Source organism: Enoplosus armatus, chromosome 1 (assembly GCF_043641665.1).
Source record: "Enoplosus armatus isolate fEnoArm2 chromosome 1, fEnoArm2.hap1, whole genome shotgun sequence".
In the NCBI taxonomy this organism is placed as follows: domain Eukaryota; kingdom Metazoa; phylum Chordata; class Actinopteri; order Centrarchiformes; family Enoplosidae; genus Enoplosus; species Enoplosus armatus.
In genome coordinates this window covers 15,160,588-15,180,113 of record NC_092180.1, presented here as the reverse complement: position 1 = coordinate 15,180,113, position 19,526 = coordinate 15,160,588, and the positions used below count along the sequence as shown (strand labels likewise).

Genomic DNA, 19,526 nt, shown 5'->3' with positions numbered 1-19,526 from the left:
AGTGAGTGATGAAGTTCCATCATTGGTCAGTCGAGTGTTAGAGTTTCCCCATTGCCTGTTGCTCTTCCAAAATGAACAGGTGTGAATGTTACGTACCACAGCCCGCTAAGCCCCACAGGTTTCTTAACTAGCTGAAGAAAAACCTCGGTCTCAGCTAAACTTACACGCAAGGTCAGACCGAGGTGAGGCCCACATAGTAAGAGGACACAAGTTAGACTAAAAGTTTTCAGTGCTGCGCGAGTGAGGGATGAACCCACTAGCGACATTTTGGCTGCGCCTCAGGCTACTCATTGAATCTAGAGTTACGGCACGTAACTAACGTTTTATTTCATACAGTCTTCACCCTCTAAGGCTATCGCTAGTGAGATGAAGGCAAAGCAGGATGTGGTCCTGCCATTCTGGGTCCGTCCGGTAGCTACAAGTACAAACACACACCCACTTCACAAGAAATCAATAACAGGTCCATACCTCGCCAATGCGTCACAGCGCAATGGCTCATCAGATGGCAGAGAGACTCTGCATTACCTGATATTCACCGTGAGGGAATGAAACTGGAAAACAACATAAAACCTACTGCTGGGGGAAGTATAGACGATGGTTACACAGTGTAACAGTCTCTCCGTACGCCGAGAGGCATGAGGGAGAGCGCACAGTTAAAGCACCACAAACAACAATCACTCTGACAAAACACTCAATACAGAGTGAGTCATAGAAAAACAAATGAAAGAGCAGGGGGAGTTAATAGATCATTAGAATAGTTATAGTTATAATTGTAATAAGTTTTGAATTAAACATCTTAAGATATGAGTGGTTTTTCATAAGTTTTGTTCTTGCAATGGCATTTATAACATTTTTTGACTCAAACGTAGCTCAACCATGTCATGTGATGTTCTACTTCAGTACAATTCAAGAACAAATATTACTGGGACCACTACAAAAAATTGCAGATGAACATTTAATATCCAGGAATCCATATTATAGACACTACCACTGACTATCCGTGTAACAATTTGGCCACAATATAGCACATTGACCATACACGGTCCAGCCATAAACTAGGTTTCGACTTAGTCTTGTTTTCAATCTTTTCTCTGGTACTGGAACAGTGCTAGATCATAGTAAAGTGATGTCAAAACAAGAAAATGTGAGATTTTTTAGTTTTTGTAGATTTATTTAAGGCTCCTCCATTCTGTTCTCTCTTTGTTTAGGTTTTCTCAGCTGAAGAGCCTGAACTTGTCTCACAACCGTCTGGGTGTGTTCCCTGAATGTGTGTGTGAGATCCTCACCCTGACTGAACTCAACCTCTCCTGTAATAGTCTCCACACCGTCCCTGTACAGATAGGCAACCTTCAAAGGTGTGACACAGTGACACACATATACCTACACTGCATGCATACATTACACACAGTACCTGAATATGTGAAGTTATACATATGTATGAACAAACTAGAAAACATAGAACTGCATGAGGGATCCCACAACCACACAGTGGAATCCTGCACAAATTACCTTGAAAGGAGATAACAATAGCTGCACTGGGCACAAAAGGTGAATATACTTAATAATTTGGCAAATAAACATATATTTTTTTCTTAATTATGTCCACTTCAAATATCTGTCAGTACATCGCATGTATGGTTGCAGTGAAGTGCAAACCAAGACAACATTTCAGAAAGCTAATAAACAAAAGCAAAAACGATATTTTAAGGATGGATTTTGAGGTTGTTTGGTAGATATGTTATCAGGTAAATAACAATGAAAACAACACTGAAAACAAATGAACAGAACAGAAAACACAGCGTATTGCCCTGTTTTGTACTTTTCTCCAGAAATATGAAAGATATTTATTTATTTCCTTTAATAAGAATAGGTTTTAAGTCTTGTTCATTTGTTTCTGAAATGTGATGTTTTTTGAATTGTCTTTGTATTTTTGCTTTGTTTTGTCAAAAGTTATTGTGGTTTGCATTTTTAGGCCATTGTATACATAGTTAATGTTCTCATGAAATCTGGTCTATTGAGGTCTTAACGGAGTCAGTTTAGTTGAAATATTTTGTTATGCAATCAGATTAAGTCAGGAAGCTTAATCAGGGAGTTTTCATCCTGTGGACCTGCTTAATGTAGGATGCTGCTCAGTAAACAATGGCTATGTAACTACAAATGGAGACAAGCAGATTTTGTGACCACTCTTTGAAGTAAATGAAAGCAAAACATGACCTTTTCCCTCCTCTCCATCTCGTAGCCTGCAGACGCTGTCTTTGGATGGAAACCACCTCAGCACTGTGCCTGAAGAGCTGGGTGGCCTGTCCCAGCTCAACAGCCTAGGGCTCTCCTTCAACAGCTTCTCTCACATCCCTGCTGTGCTTGAGAGATTGAGTGCAGTGGACAAGCTGGCCATGGCTGGGAACAGAGTGGAGAGTCTGGAGTTGTGTACTCTGGCCAGAATGAGCCACCTGAAAAACATTGACCTTCGGTAAGAGGCCAGCTAGGGCTTGCCTTGCCTTTCTTCTTTCTCTGTTGGATCAATAAGTAAAATGTAATATGTAATGTAATGTAAAAACAGTGTCAATCATTCAGTGAATATTAGGGCAGGCGGAGAGTTTTTCTCTCTTTATTTCTTCCTCTGGCATTGATAGAACGATACATGTCCTGAAACAAACACGAGTCTGCTTTCCACACCACTCCTCTAAGCCTCACCTTTTTATTAAACGATGCCAGGTTTGCTGAGCACTTTTTTTCTGCATTGCCCTGCTTCACACCTACATCTACACCTGGGAGCTGCCTCGAACGACAGTCATACGTATTTGTTGGCCTCTTGGCAGCTCCACGGGAACTAAGTGTCTTGCTCAAGGGGACCTCTGTGGTGGGTAATAAGGGAAAGCTCTACTCATTGACTTTCCTACCAGTCTGAGGATCAAACCAACAACCACTGCTCCACCCACAGCCAGCTAATAATTCAACCTTGGAAGTTAAGTTGTGGTTTGGCAACAGCAGACTATATTTATGAGGGCAAGGTGCATATGTGGTGGATTAGTGGGCTGGCAGCTCTCGTAAAAGAGAAGTTGTTGTTTATTAACAGGATGGATGGAATCAGGAAGAGCCTGTATTTCTGCACGGTGCCTTACCTGACAGTCATGAACTCTGAATGTCTCTACTTTTTGTTGTCCACCTGGGGGTTGCTTTAAAAGCTAGAATGCTAAATATGGGAAAAGTCTGACAAAAAAGTTAATAGGAGTCATCCTCAGTGAAACAAAGAGAGAGACAAGGGAGTGATGCCAGGGTGTCATCTGACAAACACAATATCTGGGATGCTAATGTTAGATTTTGAATGAAACCTGAGGAATTGGTATGTGTAACTTGTGAAAGACTTGTAAAATGTGTTTCATCCATCATTTTCAGATTCACATAGATTGACCTAAAAGATTTTTCCACGTCCCTCACAATATTTTTTAAAAAACTTGGACAATGAGGACATATGTTTGTTACTGTGACTCATTTCAATATTCCATAATAGTTTTGTTATGTATGCTGATGATCTGTCACTGTAAAATATCCACTGCTGGAATATTTTGGAAAATGAGTGAGCATTTTGGAAAATGCTTAATTTGAGTCAGGAAAGGTCAGGAATACGCTTGAATTTCAACATAATCTGGTGTTTCATCTACACAGTCATATAAACCAAAAATCTTTTAATATTTGAAATGAAACGGTCCTGTCGTCATATTTGTTTGTTGTCTCTGGACGTTTCACACCAGGCGCAGAGTGGACCGGAGCTAGATTGATTTGAGTTGGGCGCCGCAATGAAAAGGGGGCATTTTCCCTTCTGCTCTGCATCTGGTGTAAACCCAGCATCATGAGCCATCTGCTCTCTGTATGGAAATTTTTGGTTTAGGTACCTTGAAAGAGCTTGAAAAGTTAATTTTACTGTACGAACCCTGCATACTACTGTTTTTTGTCTAATTTTAGCAAGTATGACATATCAGAATTTCTTCGTCATACTGAACTCAACTTTTATTTGATGTCACCTTAATGCTTCACCCAGGACTTTCTCTTCTGCTCCAGTAGGAATAACCAGTGATATTTCATCTCTTTAACTCCCTGTGAAATGCAGATTGAATGGGCTGCACTGGGTGAAAAGTGAGAGTCTAGAGGCAGTGAGCCAGGTGACCCAGCTGGACTTGCGGGACAATTGCTTGGACTCACTAGACCTGAGCTCCGTCTGCAACCTGGAGACTCTGCACTGCCAACGCAACCAGCTGAGGACACTCACACTCAGCGGTTTCACACTGCGCATGCTTCATGCCAGCAGCAACCGTGAGTCAAACAGTGCTATTATTGCCTCACTGGCTGTTTGTCTGTATGTTCAGGCCCTTCTCCCTAGTGATACATTCATTTTATAAACACACATATGAATGGTCCAGATGTTTAGCCGCTGATTGCTGCTTTTATCTGCCCACAGGCCTTACAGCAGTCAACATCTATCCAGTCCCTAACCAGCTGACACACATGGACCTATCACAGTGAGTTCTGGCTGGGAATAAGAAGTGGCTATGGTCTCTGTGTTCACAGATTTTTGAACATGTCTCAAAATAGTATCTTTGTCTTAATGTTCATTAATCTAGTCGTGCACAGTGCTTAATGGACGTGTAAATAAATATGATACTGAAATAGATAATCAATACCCAACAACCTAAAAGCAAATATTCTGTGGAATCAGGTTGGGGTCACAAGATTAAAATGATGTGTAGGAAACATTTCTTGTTCTTGTGTTCTTCTCATAGTCTGCTCTATTTCCTTCAGTTTGTTCTGCAGTATGTACCGAGGGTTTTGCACAGATTCCACAGTAATTGATATCAGCAATTTTCACCTGTTATTTGTCATAATGTCCAAGGACCAGTGGCAGCCCCTAAAACGTCCTTTTTAATGCTAGATTGACTTTGCTTGTATGGATACTTGTCTGCTTTCCAGACTGCATCAGTTAAGGATAGAGAATTTAAATAAGTCCTATTTTAAAGTAGTGAACCTCACAAACCTTTGGCCATATTCACAGTAACCGTTACGATATGTCGGGTTAAATAAAAAGTGTAAGATATCCCTTTTCTAGTCAACCTCCATTACTGTCTGCAGAAACTAACTGTTTTATTAGAATGCTGATAGAGCCCATTTGCATGCCTAAGTAGCCCTGGAGGATATTAGTTCGGCCCATTACGATTTCCAAACTGTTTACTCATCTATACAATTAAAAGCAAAATGCCAACTCTGCTCAGTTTGAGTGTTTGTGTGCGTGTCTTTCTATGTGTGTGACTGTGTGTGTGTTGAGACAGGAACCTTTTGGAGTACCTTCCGGACTGGGTTTGTGACTGCAGAAAAATTGAGATGCTGGACGTCACGCACAACCTCCTGTCTGAGCTTCCTTCCAGGTTACTGACCTTATTCTGTCACTAATCCTGAACCTTTTCTGCTGAACGTTTATCGTTTGTGTTGCATAGTTTGTATGTATCCAGTCTGGTGTAATTAACAGATGGCTATCCTGTCCTGAATAAGAAGATCAGGTGTCACATTACACATGGTCATGCTTTTTAACTGCTCACTCTATTGCCAAGCTGCTTTTCATAATATCCATCTTAAGAATTTGTTATGGTAAGAAAGAAAGAAAGAAAGAAAGAAAGAAAGAAAGAACAAGGCACAACAGCTGGAATCACTCTCTTTATGTAAAACAGTATCTGTGTCTTCTGGCTGCAACTGTAAAATATGGACATTCTATAGTGCTTGGCTCAGAGTAACCCTCATTCACTGCCAGCCCTCAACATGCATTTGCATTTGAATGAGACATCAGAAAAGCTTTTGCAAATTAGATAATATTCCTCTATCCAATGACTTCTGTGATGGTTTTAGGAGAGGATAAAAAGGCTGTTTAGGCGGCCAAGCTGAAAAGGTCATTGATGGATTAGTTAGCATGGGTTGCCACCGCCTCTCCTTCCCCCATACTTCACAAGTCATCACGTCTGCACGGGGAGACGATGGTCTTTGGTTCTTTGTCTTTTTGTTGGTCTGTTCTTTTTTTCTTGTCCTAATCTGGCTCTCTAACGTCTCTTCTGGCCTCTGACAGACTGCTCAACAGCTTGAGTTTGAGAAAGCTGCTGGCGGGGAACAATCGTTTGCAGAGAGTGCCTGACCTACTTGACCACATCCCTCTGGAAGCCCTAGACCTCCAGCACAACAAGCTAGCCGAGCTCCCTGAGAGTCTGTTTTACAAGGCCTTAAAGTGAGTCTCTCAACCCCCTTTTCTCTACAGATCTGTCCTTTTCCATTCTGTCCTCATGACAAGTTATGCTATTACCTGAGTCCTTTAGCAGCTGGTTCCTCTGCTTTGAAACGTTAACCTGCAGTGTGTCCCGTGTTCACTTGCCGTTGAAAGTTATTGTATCACAGCTCATTGTTTTGGGGATGAAGTATAGATTGTATGTAGGGATTGTGGTCAAGATCAGTGGAGCATTTCAGGCTGTAACTGGAGCTTCACTTGCCGTCCTATTTCCTGTGTGGTAAATCACTTAACACCCATTAGCAGTTCAAATGCTCTAATGTACTTTACTGTCTCTAATGCTGAGACATTATGGCAGTGACTGCTTTGTGCATGATGGGCTTCCTGATATGTTGTCTACGAGGTGCACAGCTTACAAGGGAAAGCAGAAACTCTCAGGACTGATGGAAACACTTCTCACACATTCATATTCGTGTAGACACAGAATCCCAAAAAGCCACAAGGCCAGTGAGATGTCTTGTGATGTTTGTGGGCATTGCACCTCAATAAGGTCTGACTCCGTTTTAAAACAACAGTGTGACATGGTTCACTCCCTCATGTGTGAGAAGGACAGGTTTTATTACTGTTCAGTATGTGATAAGCACAGACAATGACTTAACAACACCAATTACAGAATCACTGGAGCTCAAATTACTGTCCCTCCTCCCTGTGCATGTTCAACAGTATGTAAGTCAATGCTCCACATGCAGGGATACATTAACGGTCTGTGTTTAGAAGTATCCTCTTTAGCGAATGAGAATAAGAATAGAGATGAGAAAAGCCCCCATAAGCCTAAAAGCTATCAACCTTAAACCCCGTTCTTTCTTGGCAAAAAAAAATGTATATTTCCAAATAACCCAGAAGGAGTCCAGTAAACTTTACTCAGTATTTTGGACATTAGTATCATCCATTTCAAGATGCCTCTGCTCATTCAACTCTTCTATAAAAATGCAGACCTCTAATTTTTTTCTTGACTTCTCCAAATCCACTGTAAATGAGACAGGATTGGATGTTTACACTCCTTGGATGCAATCCTGGCTGTGACATAATGGGCAGGGCGGATATCTGCATACACTTTTTTTAATCAATGTATCTCTTGTTTTTATTTGTCTTCCCTCACAGCCTAAAATACTTAAACGTGTCAGCCAATGCCCTGGAAAGTATTCCTCCCAGTAGCCCATCAGAGGAGAGCCTCAGCACAGTCCAGGAGCTCTACCTGACGGGGAACAATCTGAATGAGAACTGCGGTTCTCTGTTGGTTGGACACCAGAACCTGCGGGTCCTTCACATCGCCTACAACCAGTTACTCTCCTTCCCTGCAAGGTGTGTTACCTTGGCTTTAATGTCATGTTAATGTTTTTTTTGTTTAGCTTTTTTTCATTTGGAAGCCCTTCATCAACTTTCTGTATGTTTTTGACAATTGCTATATTATTATTAAGAACCATTATCTAAGAGGATATTTACATTACCATTTAGTATTTATGTATTTAGTGTGCTACTTGTTCAGCTCACTGGAGTTTTTCACTGTCATGCTTGTGTGTCTTTAGTAAGCTGAGTAAGCTGGAACTGCTGGAGGAGCTAAATTTAAGTGGCAACAAGCTAAAGACTATCCCCTCCACTGTGTCCAGCTGTAAGAGACTGCACACCCTCATTGCACACTCCAACCACATTACTGTCTTCCCAGAGATCCTCAACTTGCCTGAGATCAAGGTCAGACTTGTTCTGGTTTTATTTTCCTCACCAGTGTGTGTGTATGGTTATGTTCAGCCTGTGTCAGCTCATGTGTGTTTCGTACGTTTGTAGCTTGTAGATCTAAGCTGTAATGAGCTGACTGAGATCCAGCTGCCTGACTCGCTGCCAGCCACTCTGCAAGAGCTGGACCTGACAGGCAACAGCAGCCTGATGCTGGAACACAAAACCCTCAACCTCTTCAGGTGAGTCACAAAACCACTTAAATCACTTTAAATTGTTACTGGTAACTCACTGAAATTTGCCAAGCATAAACTATAAACACCAACATTAGATTGAACACGTACTGGAGGGATATGACATCATTCTACAGCTGTGTGACTAGTGGTGGCAGGAAATGGTGCATGTATATTTATGCCATCTTCTACAATGGCTTCTACTGTATTTTGTCTCCTTTTTTAGTCATATCACCACCCTGAAATTAGACCAGAAATCCACCACGACAGCAGGAGACTCATTGAGTGCCTCCTCTCCATGGAACCACGGTTATTCTGAAATGAGTGGCCAAAGGAACAAGTGAGCGCTGCTTTGTGTTTCTGTTTTCTTTGTTTGTGAAAATAACGAGCTTAATTTTCCTCAACAGCAGACAGTATTTCTTTCTAGTCTATATCAGGTGCCCAACAGTACCTTTTGTCCTCCCCCGTCAAGCACATAATCACTCTTTAAATCTTGTTTTGCTGCATTAGATGTACTGTAAATCTGTTAAGTGCATCACTGTTGAGAGCCCAGTGTGCCTGCCTGCTCCTCCAGGGTCATGCCCACCACAGGGGCCCACACAGCAGTGTCTTTTATCAGCTGTCCCCCCGTGCTGTTTCCCTTGACCTGGAGCTGCAGTCTTGACTGCTGAAGTATGTATGAGGTTCACCTCTGTATGGGAGGCGCTGAGTCATCTGTTTGTTAATGCCAACCTATTGTCTGGGACAGGTTGTGTGTGTCGGTGCTGGCTGTAGACCGTTTTGGAGACGGCGTGGAAGCATGTTATGGTATCTTTGACGGAGACCGCAATGAGGAAGTGCCTCGGCTGCTGCAGTGCACCATGGGGGATGTGCTGTGCGAGGAACTGCAGCACTCCAGTATTGACAATGTGTATATGTGCAACACTTTCCTCACCTCACACAGGTAAGACAGATTTTTCCAAATGTTAGTCTTAAATAATGCCTCTTTTCGTATGTGCAAATAAACAGATAATTGTCCTGCAACTGCAACCAGTGACTTTAAGAGTTTGTCAGCAGCTTTGTTTGTTTTTGTCTGGGACAGGAAACTAGGTATGGCTGGCCAGAAACTGGGTGCTTCTGCCCTGCTGTGTTATATTCACCATGAGCCTTCAGATCCAGGGGGCTACTTCAGCCTCACTGTGGCCAATGTGGGCACCTGCCAGGCAGTGTTGTGTCGGGACGGCCGAGCTGTACCCCTCTCTAAGGTTTACAACTTGGAGAACTGCACCGAGGAAATGGAGAGAGTTAAACTCAGTAAAGCCATTATTACCGAGGTAACGCACAGCTTCTATGTATGTTGGGTTCCTGTTTTTACACTAGAACCATTATGTAGAACTTTTGATCTAGTGTTAATGTGCACCTTCACATTCAGAGGAGTATATATTATGAAGCTTTACACTAATCTACAATTCTAATGGCATATCTGTTTTATAGGATAACAAAGTGAGTGGAGTGACATGCTGCTCCCGCCTGCTGGGCTGCTCTTATCTGTCTCCCTGGGTGCTTCCAAAGCCCTGGGTGCATACTGAGCCTCTCTGTTCCCAGGATGAGTTCTTGATCCTGGGGAATCGAGCGCTGTTTGAACGGGTCTCCTACCAGGAGGCTGTGTGCACTGTGCAGGCTGTGCGGGATCCTCGCGCTGCTGCCAAGAAGCTGTGTTCACTCGCCCAGAGTTATGGTTGTAAAGACAACATCGAGGCTGTGGTGGTGGCTCTGCATATTGGTGAGGACAGCTGTACCTGTGAGCCACCGGTCTCTACCACTGAACCACGGGGTCCCCCTCCTGCCCCGGTGCCTGTTACCGTGACCCCAGGCCCGAGTGACCCTGCTACCCTTTCATCCAGCAGTGGTATTGTCTCTGAGTTCAACAGTGAGACATCAGCCTCAGAGGTGGGCAGTGAGGCGGGGTCCACCGCTTCAGACGAGCACCCATCCTCTGGCCCTGCATCCCGCCCAGAAAGACGGTGTAGCCTACACCCTGCCACTACACTGTGTGGGATCATGGTGCCAGGCTCAGCTGTGGCAGGAACACACCCAGGCCTATTCCAGCGCCAGCCCTCCTGTGCTACGTTCTCGAGTAACCAGTCTGACAACGGCTTGGACAGTGATGATGAGGCTCCGCTTGAGGGTGTTATTTCCAATGGCAGCAAGTTAGAGGTGGAGGTAGATATTCACTGCTGTGCTTTCCAACTACGGTCAGGGGCCCCTGAGAGCCCCAAAGACTTGGACCTTGAAAAACGAGGCTCTGACTATCCCAATGGCAAAACGCGCAGACAGAACAGCGTGGTGGTTTCTGCTACAAACGGCTGCCTGCTGGCAGTATGTGGGAGAGAGATTTCCGACCTCAAGAAGTCTCCCTCCACATCCAGCCTGTTTGGGAAGAAGCTGTCCAACGGCTCTGTGGTAGCCCCTGAGGACAGTCATAATCTCATTGAGGTGGCCCTGGAGGCTCCTAAGAAGAAGTCTGGCTACTTCACTGCCCCAGCACAGCAGGACCCAGAGGACCAGCTCATTGTGCCTCCTAGTCTGGAGCAGGAAGTCAGGGAGCAGCTGAGAGGCCAGAGCCCTCTAGTCTCAGGCCCCTCCTTACCATCCATACCCCCTTCCTTAAAAGACCCCGTGTGGGATCATCCACACCCCCCTGCATTTGCCTCCAACCTGATCCCAGGCCCAGGCCCGGTTCCCATCCTACAGCAGGAAGTCTACGATACTGCCCTCTAGAGGGGGGACACAGCACAGTGCCATGTGGCTGCAATTCTGTGATTGTGCCATTCCAGGAAAGAAGAGATTTGTCTCATACATGTGGGATATTCCAACTCAAGTTGCCATCCAGATCTTTTGTGAGGATAAGACAAACCTGTGGGATCTCAATAGTCAATAGTGATGCTACGCCATTAATGTGAGGTAAAAAAGGGGTTTCTGTGCATGTTCTGAGTATCCAAGAACATAAGGGTGACCAAGATCCCAGCTCATAACATGTCTTTGTGAAAAGGATGGCTGGCTGTCATAGACCAAAACAAGCCTGACTTGAAATGGGATACCGCATGTGTTTAAACATGTCAGCAACATTTCCCTTTACTTGGAAAGCAAGCAATCTAGAGGGTGCGTAAGGGATTGTGTTCAGTGAGATCAAATCTCCTCTCCAGGGGCTCCGTGGTCTCTCAGGTCCTGGAGAGAAGCCCTGTGACTGAAACTTGAAAAAGTGCCTACTGCAGACGACTCAGCCTAGAGCTCCCCCACATATAGGCTGTGTTTGGGGATGTGAGCTTGTTAGTTAAATTTGGAGGAGGGACAGTGTCTCCAAGAGACCAGCACTGGCACAGCTTCTGCTCTCCTCCTCTCCCTGTGGCTTACAAAAGAAATCAGACAGTATAAATGCTCGTAAGGCACATAGGACTAGAAGACGTGAAGACAAAATAACTGCATTTACATTGCCAGAAACTTTATGGTTGGGTTTTATTTTTAACATTCCCACACAGTATATATAGAGTCTTCTATATAGGATAAATTAATTCTATACAGTATAGTACACACTCACAACAAGCAGCCAACCGACGTGGTGTGCTTGAGCTGCTGACATCAAGATTGAAAAGTGTTGCTATTTAGAGCAATGCATTTTGAATAGCTGTCAAAAATAATATCAAAGTCATTCAACTGTACAGAGCGGATGTCCTTATAACAGTATAATAATCTGTGGCAGTGCATGATCACATGATCTCCTTAAAAACTACATAGGAAAATAAAGTTTAATTTAACTGGATAGTAGACTGGAGACCCCACGATGTTCTGGATATTGTTTAATTTCAGTCGTTTGAACAAACCAGTCCAGGCACAAAAGTGAATTGTTACACAGTGTACTGTCAAGAGATGGAGGATAGATACAGTATTTCTATGTACTGTATGCTATGAAATACCTCCACTGGTACTAAGATTGTACGTTTTAGTATATCCAAACTTTGGAGGCTGCTAATATGTAAACATCCATCCATGTCCCTGCAGGCAGATTCAGTTATTGACATTTTTACATCTTAGCAAGTCTTTTTTCTACCACTACCCACGCATGCAGATCATGTTGAGGGTGTGTTATTTTGGCCCATTATAAACAGAACAGTGTTGCATTCTTGTATTCTGTAAGATCTGATCTCTGTACACAAGAAGTTTGGGAGCAGTTTTGCAAGTAGGCAGAAACACAAATTTGGGACATAGAAACCAATTATGTCTTGCTACAATTTGATATGGTTCTCTTTTTCACTCACACACGTAATGCATTTATACTATTTCCTGATCAGCAGGCAGTGCTTCTGTAGATTTCAGCTCACACAGTTAATGTAAGAAATTATTATCAGTGCAGCAAGAGTATAAGGTACTGTGATAACAACGCACTGGTTCAGTCCCTTACTGTAAGAGTAAGTAATGCATTTTTTTTTCATTGAGTCACATACAGTGCTTCAGCAGTTGGAATCATCAGTTCCCAAATAGCTTTTTTTTCTTTAACATATGTGGGACCAATCATATTGGTCTCAGTTGAAAGTAAGTGGTCCAAAAACTACATTGTATTTTGAATTATCAGGTAAATATTATGCAGCCCTGGAAACCTCAGTTTGCCCATTCCTGAACCTCCCCACCTTGTGCCAAAAGAGAAAGCAGCTCTGCTGGAGCTGCTGTGGTTATAAGAAGGCCAAAGTTGGGTAATTGCTCATGTCAGTGATTACTACATTAGATGTATATTTTCGGTTGCCACTCCAACTTGGTAGTGGTGCAGTTAGGCATTCCACAGCTGTTGCATAGCTGGACCTTTCAGTGTTCCCTTTTAGCCTTAAAGTAACACTACACAGTATTTTTGAAAGGAGAAGCCCTTTGTTTTATTCCACTCATGTTCTGTCTGTGACTGAGGTCTTCAGCTCTGGGGGTGTTGTTTACTAAAGCAGCCCCTCTGTCCTTTCTTTGCTCCACATGGATGAGTGAAAAGTCAGTGATGAAGCCTTAATTGATGTGTGAGTCTGAATCGTTTCATGTTATTTGCAAGTTTTTGTCTCTTGAAAGAAATAAACACTGTCAAAAGCACTTTGTACATAGAAAATAGTGATATTCAGAGTCATGTATATTTGAGTTTAATATATGAGGTATTGATCGACATAGAGTCCCTCAGCCCAACATATCACCTCTTGTCTAAGAATACATAGCCAACAGAAATGATGATAATGTAAAGTGACATCATGACAATTAATTTACCACAATTTACTTTTTGGTGTGTTTTTAATATGACAAACGTATTTTATTATAATTTTATTAAAAAGAAATTTGTTTGCTTTCAGTTACATCTGAATTTCTCAGAATGTCTTGACTGATATTTAAGTTTGCACCACAAACAGCATAATATAACTACTCTGACACTGTCTGCCAACATTACCCTCACTCTATATAAATATAAAGGGCCGCTCCTGGCAAAAAATTAGGAAATACCGTTATTTTGCATGTTTTCCATTATTTATATGCAGTATCAATATTAGGTTGAAACATTGTGCTAATTGATTCCTAACTATCTGGTATACCTTTTTTTTTTTAATCCCTCCATAATAACGACATGTATGAAAACAATAGTCTAAGATAATAATTGTTATGATCCACATCAAAGAGCTGATATTGTCCTTATTAAGCTTATTCAGAATTCAGACACTGATTTGAACTCAAGTTTTGAATTTTTCATTTAATGATAAAGCTAAGAATTTGTTTCCAGTCACTTTATTTATCAGACTGTGCAGTGTCCGAGATGCCAAACACCCGGGACCCTCAGTGGTTCTGACTGTGGCCAGACCTCCACTATCAGAACCCACACGTGCTGTCAGGCTCCTGGACTGACGGCAGTGAAACATGGATGCAGGTGTACCTGCCACAGGAGGAGCTAGAAAAGCTATAAGACAGATGATGATTGTGAATAATATTGGTCCACATCTGAAACAGGTTGGAAGACTGAGTTGAACTTTCCTTAAGGTTTAATGCAACACGGTGGTGTTCACAACAGATGTTGAGAATTTGCTCATACAAATATGCAAAGTGTCAACTGTATATATATATAAACATGTCTATCAGAGCTTCATTTTCACCTAAAACTACAAGAATCCTGTTTCTCAATATGTCTGAAAATGAATATAGACTGATGTGTGTATGTATGATGTATGTAATTGGGATTGTGTGTGTAAGCTGCATCGCTCTTTTATTATTTTCTGAGTATGTCTCATTTGCAGTGTAGTTTTATTAGTTTGGTCCCAGTTTGCCAAGTCAGGTGGGGGACTGCATTGCGCTGCTACGTTTAGTGCTCTTCAAAACCACCTTGGTCAGTTTTTTTTTTTACAGTTGTACACTCATTGTCTGTCTCCTGGTTGACTCCATATATTCACCCACTGTCCTGTCCGATATACATTTCCAGTATATTCATCCATCAGTAGACTAATCAGTGTGCATGTACATATGCCGACTGTATGCGCAGATACGGAACGTGGGAGCACAGGGTACATCGGCTTGAAATATTCCCTTTAATTCTTTAGTGGAGGGGGTCCAGTAGTACAACGCTCATAATCCCCCTTGTGCATTGAAAATAGAGGGTGTGTGCTTTTGAGTAGGCTTCACTGTCAGTGCTTTTACACTGCTGACTCATTTATCAACTGTCATTTCCTCTCTGCACAACTTAACAAGCTCCCTGTACAACTATGTTGTGAAACGTCTGTGTTTGTGTGTGTATGTCAAATGAAGCTTAAGTGCACACGTACAGTAAGTGTATGCATGAATAACAGATTGTGTGAACAATGGATCGACTGTAATTTTGCCTGATTATGGTGAATGAATCTGATGGAAGACGCTCCAGTTGTTTTAACATGTGACCAAAGTAGCCATTGTTTAATCTCACGGTTCCTTTCTGTACATTATTTTCTAGAAATGCTTTAATATTTTTTCCCTTGATGCCAAGAAGCTGATGTTTATTTTTGTACTTCATTGTTTCATGCAAATTTATATTTCCCTCTCCACTAATAGAATTTAAAGTGATTGGGATTCTACAGAAAACTCATTATGGTACTTTATTTGAAGGTACTAATTATAGCTGTATTTAATGTTGAAAGCATGCCCTAAATATAAATCGACATAAAGGCATAGAGTACATACAAAATGTGATTTATTTCTACGAAATGGAGCATATCTAACATTTTAAGGTTTTTATTCTAGCATGCAGATTACTGCTAAAATTTAGTTTTATGTTTAATGATTAAAAGATTTATCGTTTAGGAACAGACAGACTAACAATGAGCACTTTTGCTGTGTGTGAGACAGAACTGTACTCCCTTGAACTTTGAGTGGAAGGTGGTTATTATTTTATTTGAAATGCTGCTATCATTAGTTTTGAGCAGACAAGCTGTTTTTAAATTAACTTTCAGCCAAGTAGCAATAAAACTTTTTACTGTGAATTGTTTTGTCCAGTGTCCACTTTGCTCACCATTTTTATGATGATTTCATGCCAATAAATATCATCAAAATTATATTATTTCAATTTCTTTTGGTCACAGTATAAGATATAATGTCTACAGTTTATTTTGTCATTCATTTTAAAATCCTGAACTGTAATATAATTTAGTGAAAACCACCCTGGTTTCCATTTTCTCCTATTCAATTAGCCTTAATTCACAGAAGCAGTACTCAGATCAAGAGAATCACAGAGGAAACAGAGAACATTAGTTCCTGTGGAAATATTTACAATCACGTTGAAGTCACGAGTCATTTCCTAAATGCAGTGGATCTGCCATCTATTGGTGAAGCTCAGAACAACAATGGTTGACAAAAATAAGCTTAAATGTAACAAAACTCCTCGTATCCTAGTTTTTCTTGTTAAGACCTTTAGGGGGGAACAAAGTCGGACTATTCTTTCAAGTAGAGTCTAGAAAATGGAAAGTTCAATGGAGGAGCCATCATGTAAATACTGTGTTGTTTTAGGCTTTGATCAGTTTTAAATGTGTACAAACAAAAGAGTCACAGGTCAACATTCAACCTTCTGTCAATATCCAACTGCCAGGAGACGGAGATCAAAATGCCGCATAATAATTTAGCTCTGGAACACAAATTATTTTACCTTAAAATAGATCTAGGCCTATGAAACCCAGAGGGACTGTACCTGGGTAACACATCAGACAATCTCATTGTTAAAGTAACTGGAAACGGCTGATATTCTTTGCTGCAATTTGCTGTTTGTCTTTGCTACACAACTGACTCTTCAAGAAATAATGAATAAATATTAACGAGGAGTTTTTCTGTTTCTATGTCTACCTTTATTAAAAATAAACTGCTCAAAATTATCAAAAAAATAGTAAGAAAATAATCATTTATATACCATTTGAGTCATTTACTATAACTCCACATTTAAAAAAAAATGTAACAGACAGTACAGCGGTATGTAAACTGGAAAAGTCGGAATAAAAAAAAGTATTCTTTAAAATCAAATTTACAAAACTTCTTCAAAGTGTAAAAAGTGGATAAAAAGCTGATTCACAGATCACATTAAACATATATATGTGTGTAATTACAACGAATATGACAAAAAAAAACTGCTTGCTCATATATATCAAGGCGCTTAAGCCAGACTAAAAATTATTGTCCTCATTTGTGCTTTGCTTCTTCAGCTCCCGCACTGATCTGAAAGCTCTGACGGCTAACACAGCACCAAAGATGAAAACAAACACCCCGAGCACCCCGAAGAGACCTCCTGCGATATCTGCGCCGTGGAACTGGCACTCGAAGCCCTTGTGCCCTTTGCTCTTGTACATCCTCTCTCTCTCCTCACAGATGGGATCGCTGTAGGTCTCCTGCAGCTTAATGAAGTAGAAGGCCAGCGCAGGGATGTAGCCCAGGCCGATCAGGAGGTTCAGCAGAGCCTCCCCCAGCAGCACAGGGGGCCAGCGGTAAGGCACTCTGAAAACCCCCAAGGCGAGCATGACACATGCGTAGATCATTAAAACCCCACCGCATGCCATGGTGAAGACGTACGGAGGCCGCTTGAGCTGATGGAACAGCCGGTCCAGCTCCTGCACCCTATCTGCGTCAGCTCCAGTGAAGGCATTGGCTCCACCAAAGTGATAATAGTAGACTCCACCGAGGCTGGCCAGGTCACGGTAACCCCCCTTGTTGCTGTGTGGCACTCCGGCACAGATGACGATCAGCAGATTCACAAACAGCTCCATAAGCTGGCAGAGACCTGAAGGACACAACGCTGACATGAATGTGTAGCACATGAAGCAGTGAGACAAGAGCCGAAGCAATGAGTCAATTTATCAACAAAAAATGTAACTTTTTCAAGCAAAAAGGCCAAATATTAGCTGGTTGCCGCTTCCCTGATACAAAATGATGAATCAATTAATTGAGAAAATGATCAGCAGATTAGTTTATTGTGAAAATAATCAAGAGTTGCAGCCCCAAATGAAAATGAACAGTAAAAGAAATCCCTGTCTTCTGTAAAGAAGACAAGCAGTGTTTCCCAGGTGCACCATGCTGACTTTTCAATCAATGTTCACTTCTAATCTGCACTTATAAAGCACTTTTAATGGGTGATTAAAAAGAGGGAATAATAAATACAAAAAAGTGATATTACATTTTATGTTGTTAAATATATTTGGGGGCCAAAACGCCAACAAGCATGAGCTTTCATCGCAGCTAATGTTTCACAGGAGAACTCTTCGATGAATATACTTGCCTCTGCTGGTTAAGATGTATCTGAGATTGTAAAGAGCTTGTTTGTGTTGTCGCTCATCATACTGCCCTTCAGAGTGATACACCGAAGTCTCTCTGAACCTGCAAGGACAACACCGTTTTCACATGAGATGGAATTAATTCTGTCATTTTACACAGAAATAGAAATAAATAACCCTGCCAGAGATGGTCAGAAAGTGTGTGTGTGTGTGTGTGTGTGTGTGTGTGGAAGACATGACAGAGAGTGCAGGGACTTGTGTATGATCCCTTACAGTCTTGAGGGTCCTTCATGGTCGTGGTCTCTGTAAGCAGGTGGCTCCATGTGTGAGGCAGTTGTCACGTCCCTCTGTCTGTTTTGTTTGGGTCTCCTGTCACCAGCAGAGCCTCTCTCGTCCATGTCTCTTGGCTTTTTGTTGCGGCCTCTGCCGTCATATGAAGCGTGGTCTCTATTGTGTGAGTAGTCCCCGTCCCTGCTCTTGTACTCATCATACTCATCATACTCATCTCTCCTCCGGTGGTGTCCTCCCCTCTCTGGCATTTTCCACTGCTTACAAAATAAGATTATGGACATGAAGCCTATTTCAGACCCTCATAAACAAAGTGGATAGTTGGCTTGTGTCTCTGTAACTGACACTGTGGACGGTAAAGCAGCATGAAGGATGATATTTAATGGAGATTAATGGCTGGGTGAAGTCAAGGACCAAAGACAGAAGTTTCATACATTCATAAAGTGGCTAGCAGGACAAAAGGTGGGGATTTTGGGGTCCAGATGTTCCAGTAAACAAACATAATGAGAACATAAAGTCAGCAGACCAAATCAGACGTTTACGTGATGACATATGACTGTATATCAACATGGGAGCCCAAAGCATGTTCTAGTAACAGGCCCACAATTCACAACACCGCTCCTTCCTTCCCTGTTGCGAAGTTCCGGGTTTCAATTTCACGTTTTTTTGTTTTTTTTTTACGTAAAGGCGAAATGGTTTCTACGTTCGCGAATAATACAGAGAAACAACATCATTATTTCCTACCGTTGGACTGTGTGTATAATCTGGTCTTGTTTTGGTTTGGGCCGAGAGAACAACAGCCTACCTTTCCCAGCTTTCCCTGCTTCCTGTCTGAGGTTTCCTCCTCCTGCCCCTCACCTGTGCTGAGCCACGCCCACTAGTATCGAGCTGATTTATGGGGGAAAATACAGTGAAATTTCCACTGCTGAACTCGAGTTGTTAGGCTTATTTTCACATTGTATAGCATTTTACAGTGTGTTGGATTTATACATTGTGTATGTGTAGTATTATATTGCATTGTAGTGTAAGGACTTTATTATATATTGTTAATGACAACCAGACAACTACATGTAATTCACTAGTCAATTTGATCCAAATATTACAGGACACAGATGTTGCTGGGTTGTATGGGAACAAGTAACAAACACAGAGCATGAAAACGTGGCTGAAAGCTACTTTTAAACAGGAAGTGCAATGCTTGATCTTTGAAGACAGCAGGTTGTGGTCATCGCACTACATCTTTTCCTCCTC

At 41.9% G+C, this 19,526-nt stretch overlaps 2 protein-coding genes across 3 annotated transcripts in view; one reads left to right on the top strand and one right to left on the bottom strand.

Moving 5' to 3' along the window:
* Window positions 1–11,078, top strand: part of phlpp2 (PH domain and leucine rich repeat protein phosphatase 2) — a 30,095-nt gene extending 19,017 nt beyond the window's left edge. Inside the window, exons 6-18 of the mRNA XM_070903555.1 lie at window positions 1,209–1,355; window positions 2,240–2,470; window positions 4,109–4,311; window positions 4,457–4,517; window positions 5,322–5,417; window positions 6,107–6,262; window positions 7,421–7,621; window positions 7,846–8,008; window positions 8,102–8,232; window positions 8,450–8,563; window positions 8,972–9,166; window positions 9,305–9,536; window positions 9,697–11,078. Coding sequence (XP_070759656.1) covers window positions 1,209–1,355; window positions 2,240–2,470; window positions 4,109–4,311; window positions 4,457–4,517; window positions 5,322–5,417; window positions 6,107–6,262; window positions 7,421–7,621; window positions 7,846–8,008; window positions 8,102–8,232; window positions 8,450–8,563; window positions 8,972–9,166; window positions 9,305–9,536; window positions 9,697–10,983 — 3,217 coding nt within the window. The 3' untranslated portion in view covers window positions 10,984–11,078. The remainder of the gene's footprint in view (window positions 1–1,208; window positions 1,356–2,239; window positions 2,471–4,108; window positions 4,312–4,456; window positions 4,518–5,321; window positions 5,418–6,106; window positions 6,263–7,420; window positions 7,622–7,845; window positions 8,009–8,101; window positions 8,233–8,449; window positions 8,564–8,971; window positions 9,167–9,304; window positions 9,537–9,696) is intronic.
* A 5,591-nt stretch (window positions 11,079–16,669) lies between these two features.
* On the bottom strand, window positions 16,670–19,096 carry marveld3 (MARVEL domain containing 3). 2 transcript variants are annotated; one of them, XM_070903520.1, is made up of 4 exons: window positions 19,020–19,096; window positions 18,261–18,535; window positions 17,993–18,090; window positions 16,670–17,497 (listed from the first exon to the last, which is right to left on the bottom strand). In XM_070903520.1, the coding sequence occupies exons 2-4, from the start codon at window positions 18,524–18,526 to the stop codon at window positions 16,887–16,889; spliced, it is 975 nt and encodes a 324-aa protein (XP_070759621.1). In that variant the 5' UTR covers window positions 18,527–18,535; window positions 19,020–19,096; the 3' UTR covers window positions 16,670–16,886. The 2 variants fall into 2 exon arrangements, with proteins under 2 accessions (XP_070759621.1, XP_070759614.1); XM_070903513.1 differs by having other exon boundaries at window positions 18,261–18,532; window positions 19,020–19,061.
* Window positions 19,097–19,526: the final 430 nt, after the last annotated feature.

Bases quoted from the DNA above. Each gene is read 5' to 3' on its own strand.
- marveld3 (XM_070903520.1), bottom strand. From the start codon at position 18,526: ATGCCAGAGAGGGGAGGACACCACCGGAGGAGAGATGAGTATGATGAG. The intron at 18,091-18,260 runs GTAAGGGATCAT...TTGTCCTTGCAG, and splicing joins CATGAAGGACCCTCAAGACT to GTTCAGAGAGACTTCGGTGT. The intron at 17,498-17,992 runs GCAAGTATATTC...TGTGTCCTTCAG, and splicing joins ATACATCTTAACCAGCAGAG to GTCTCTGCCAGCTTATGGAG.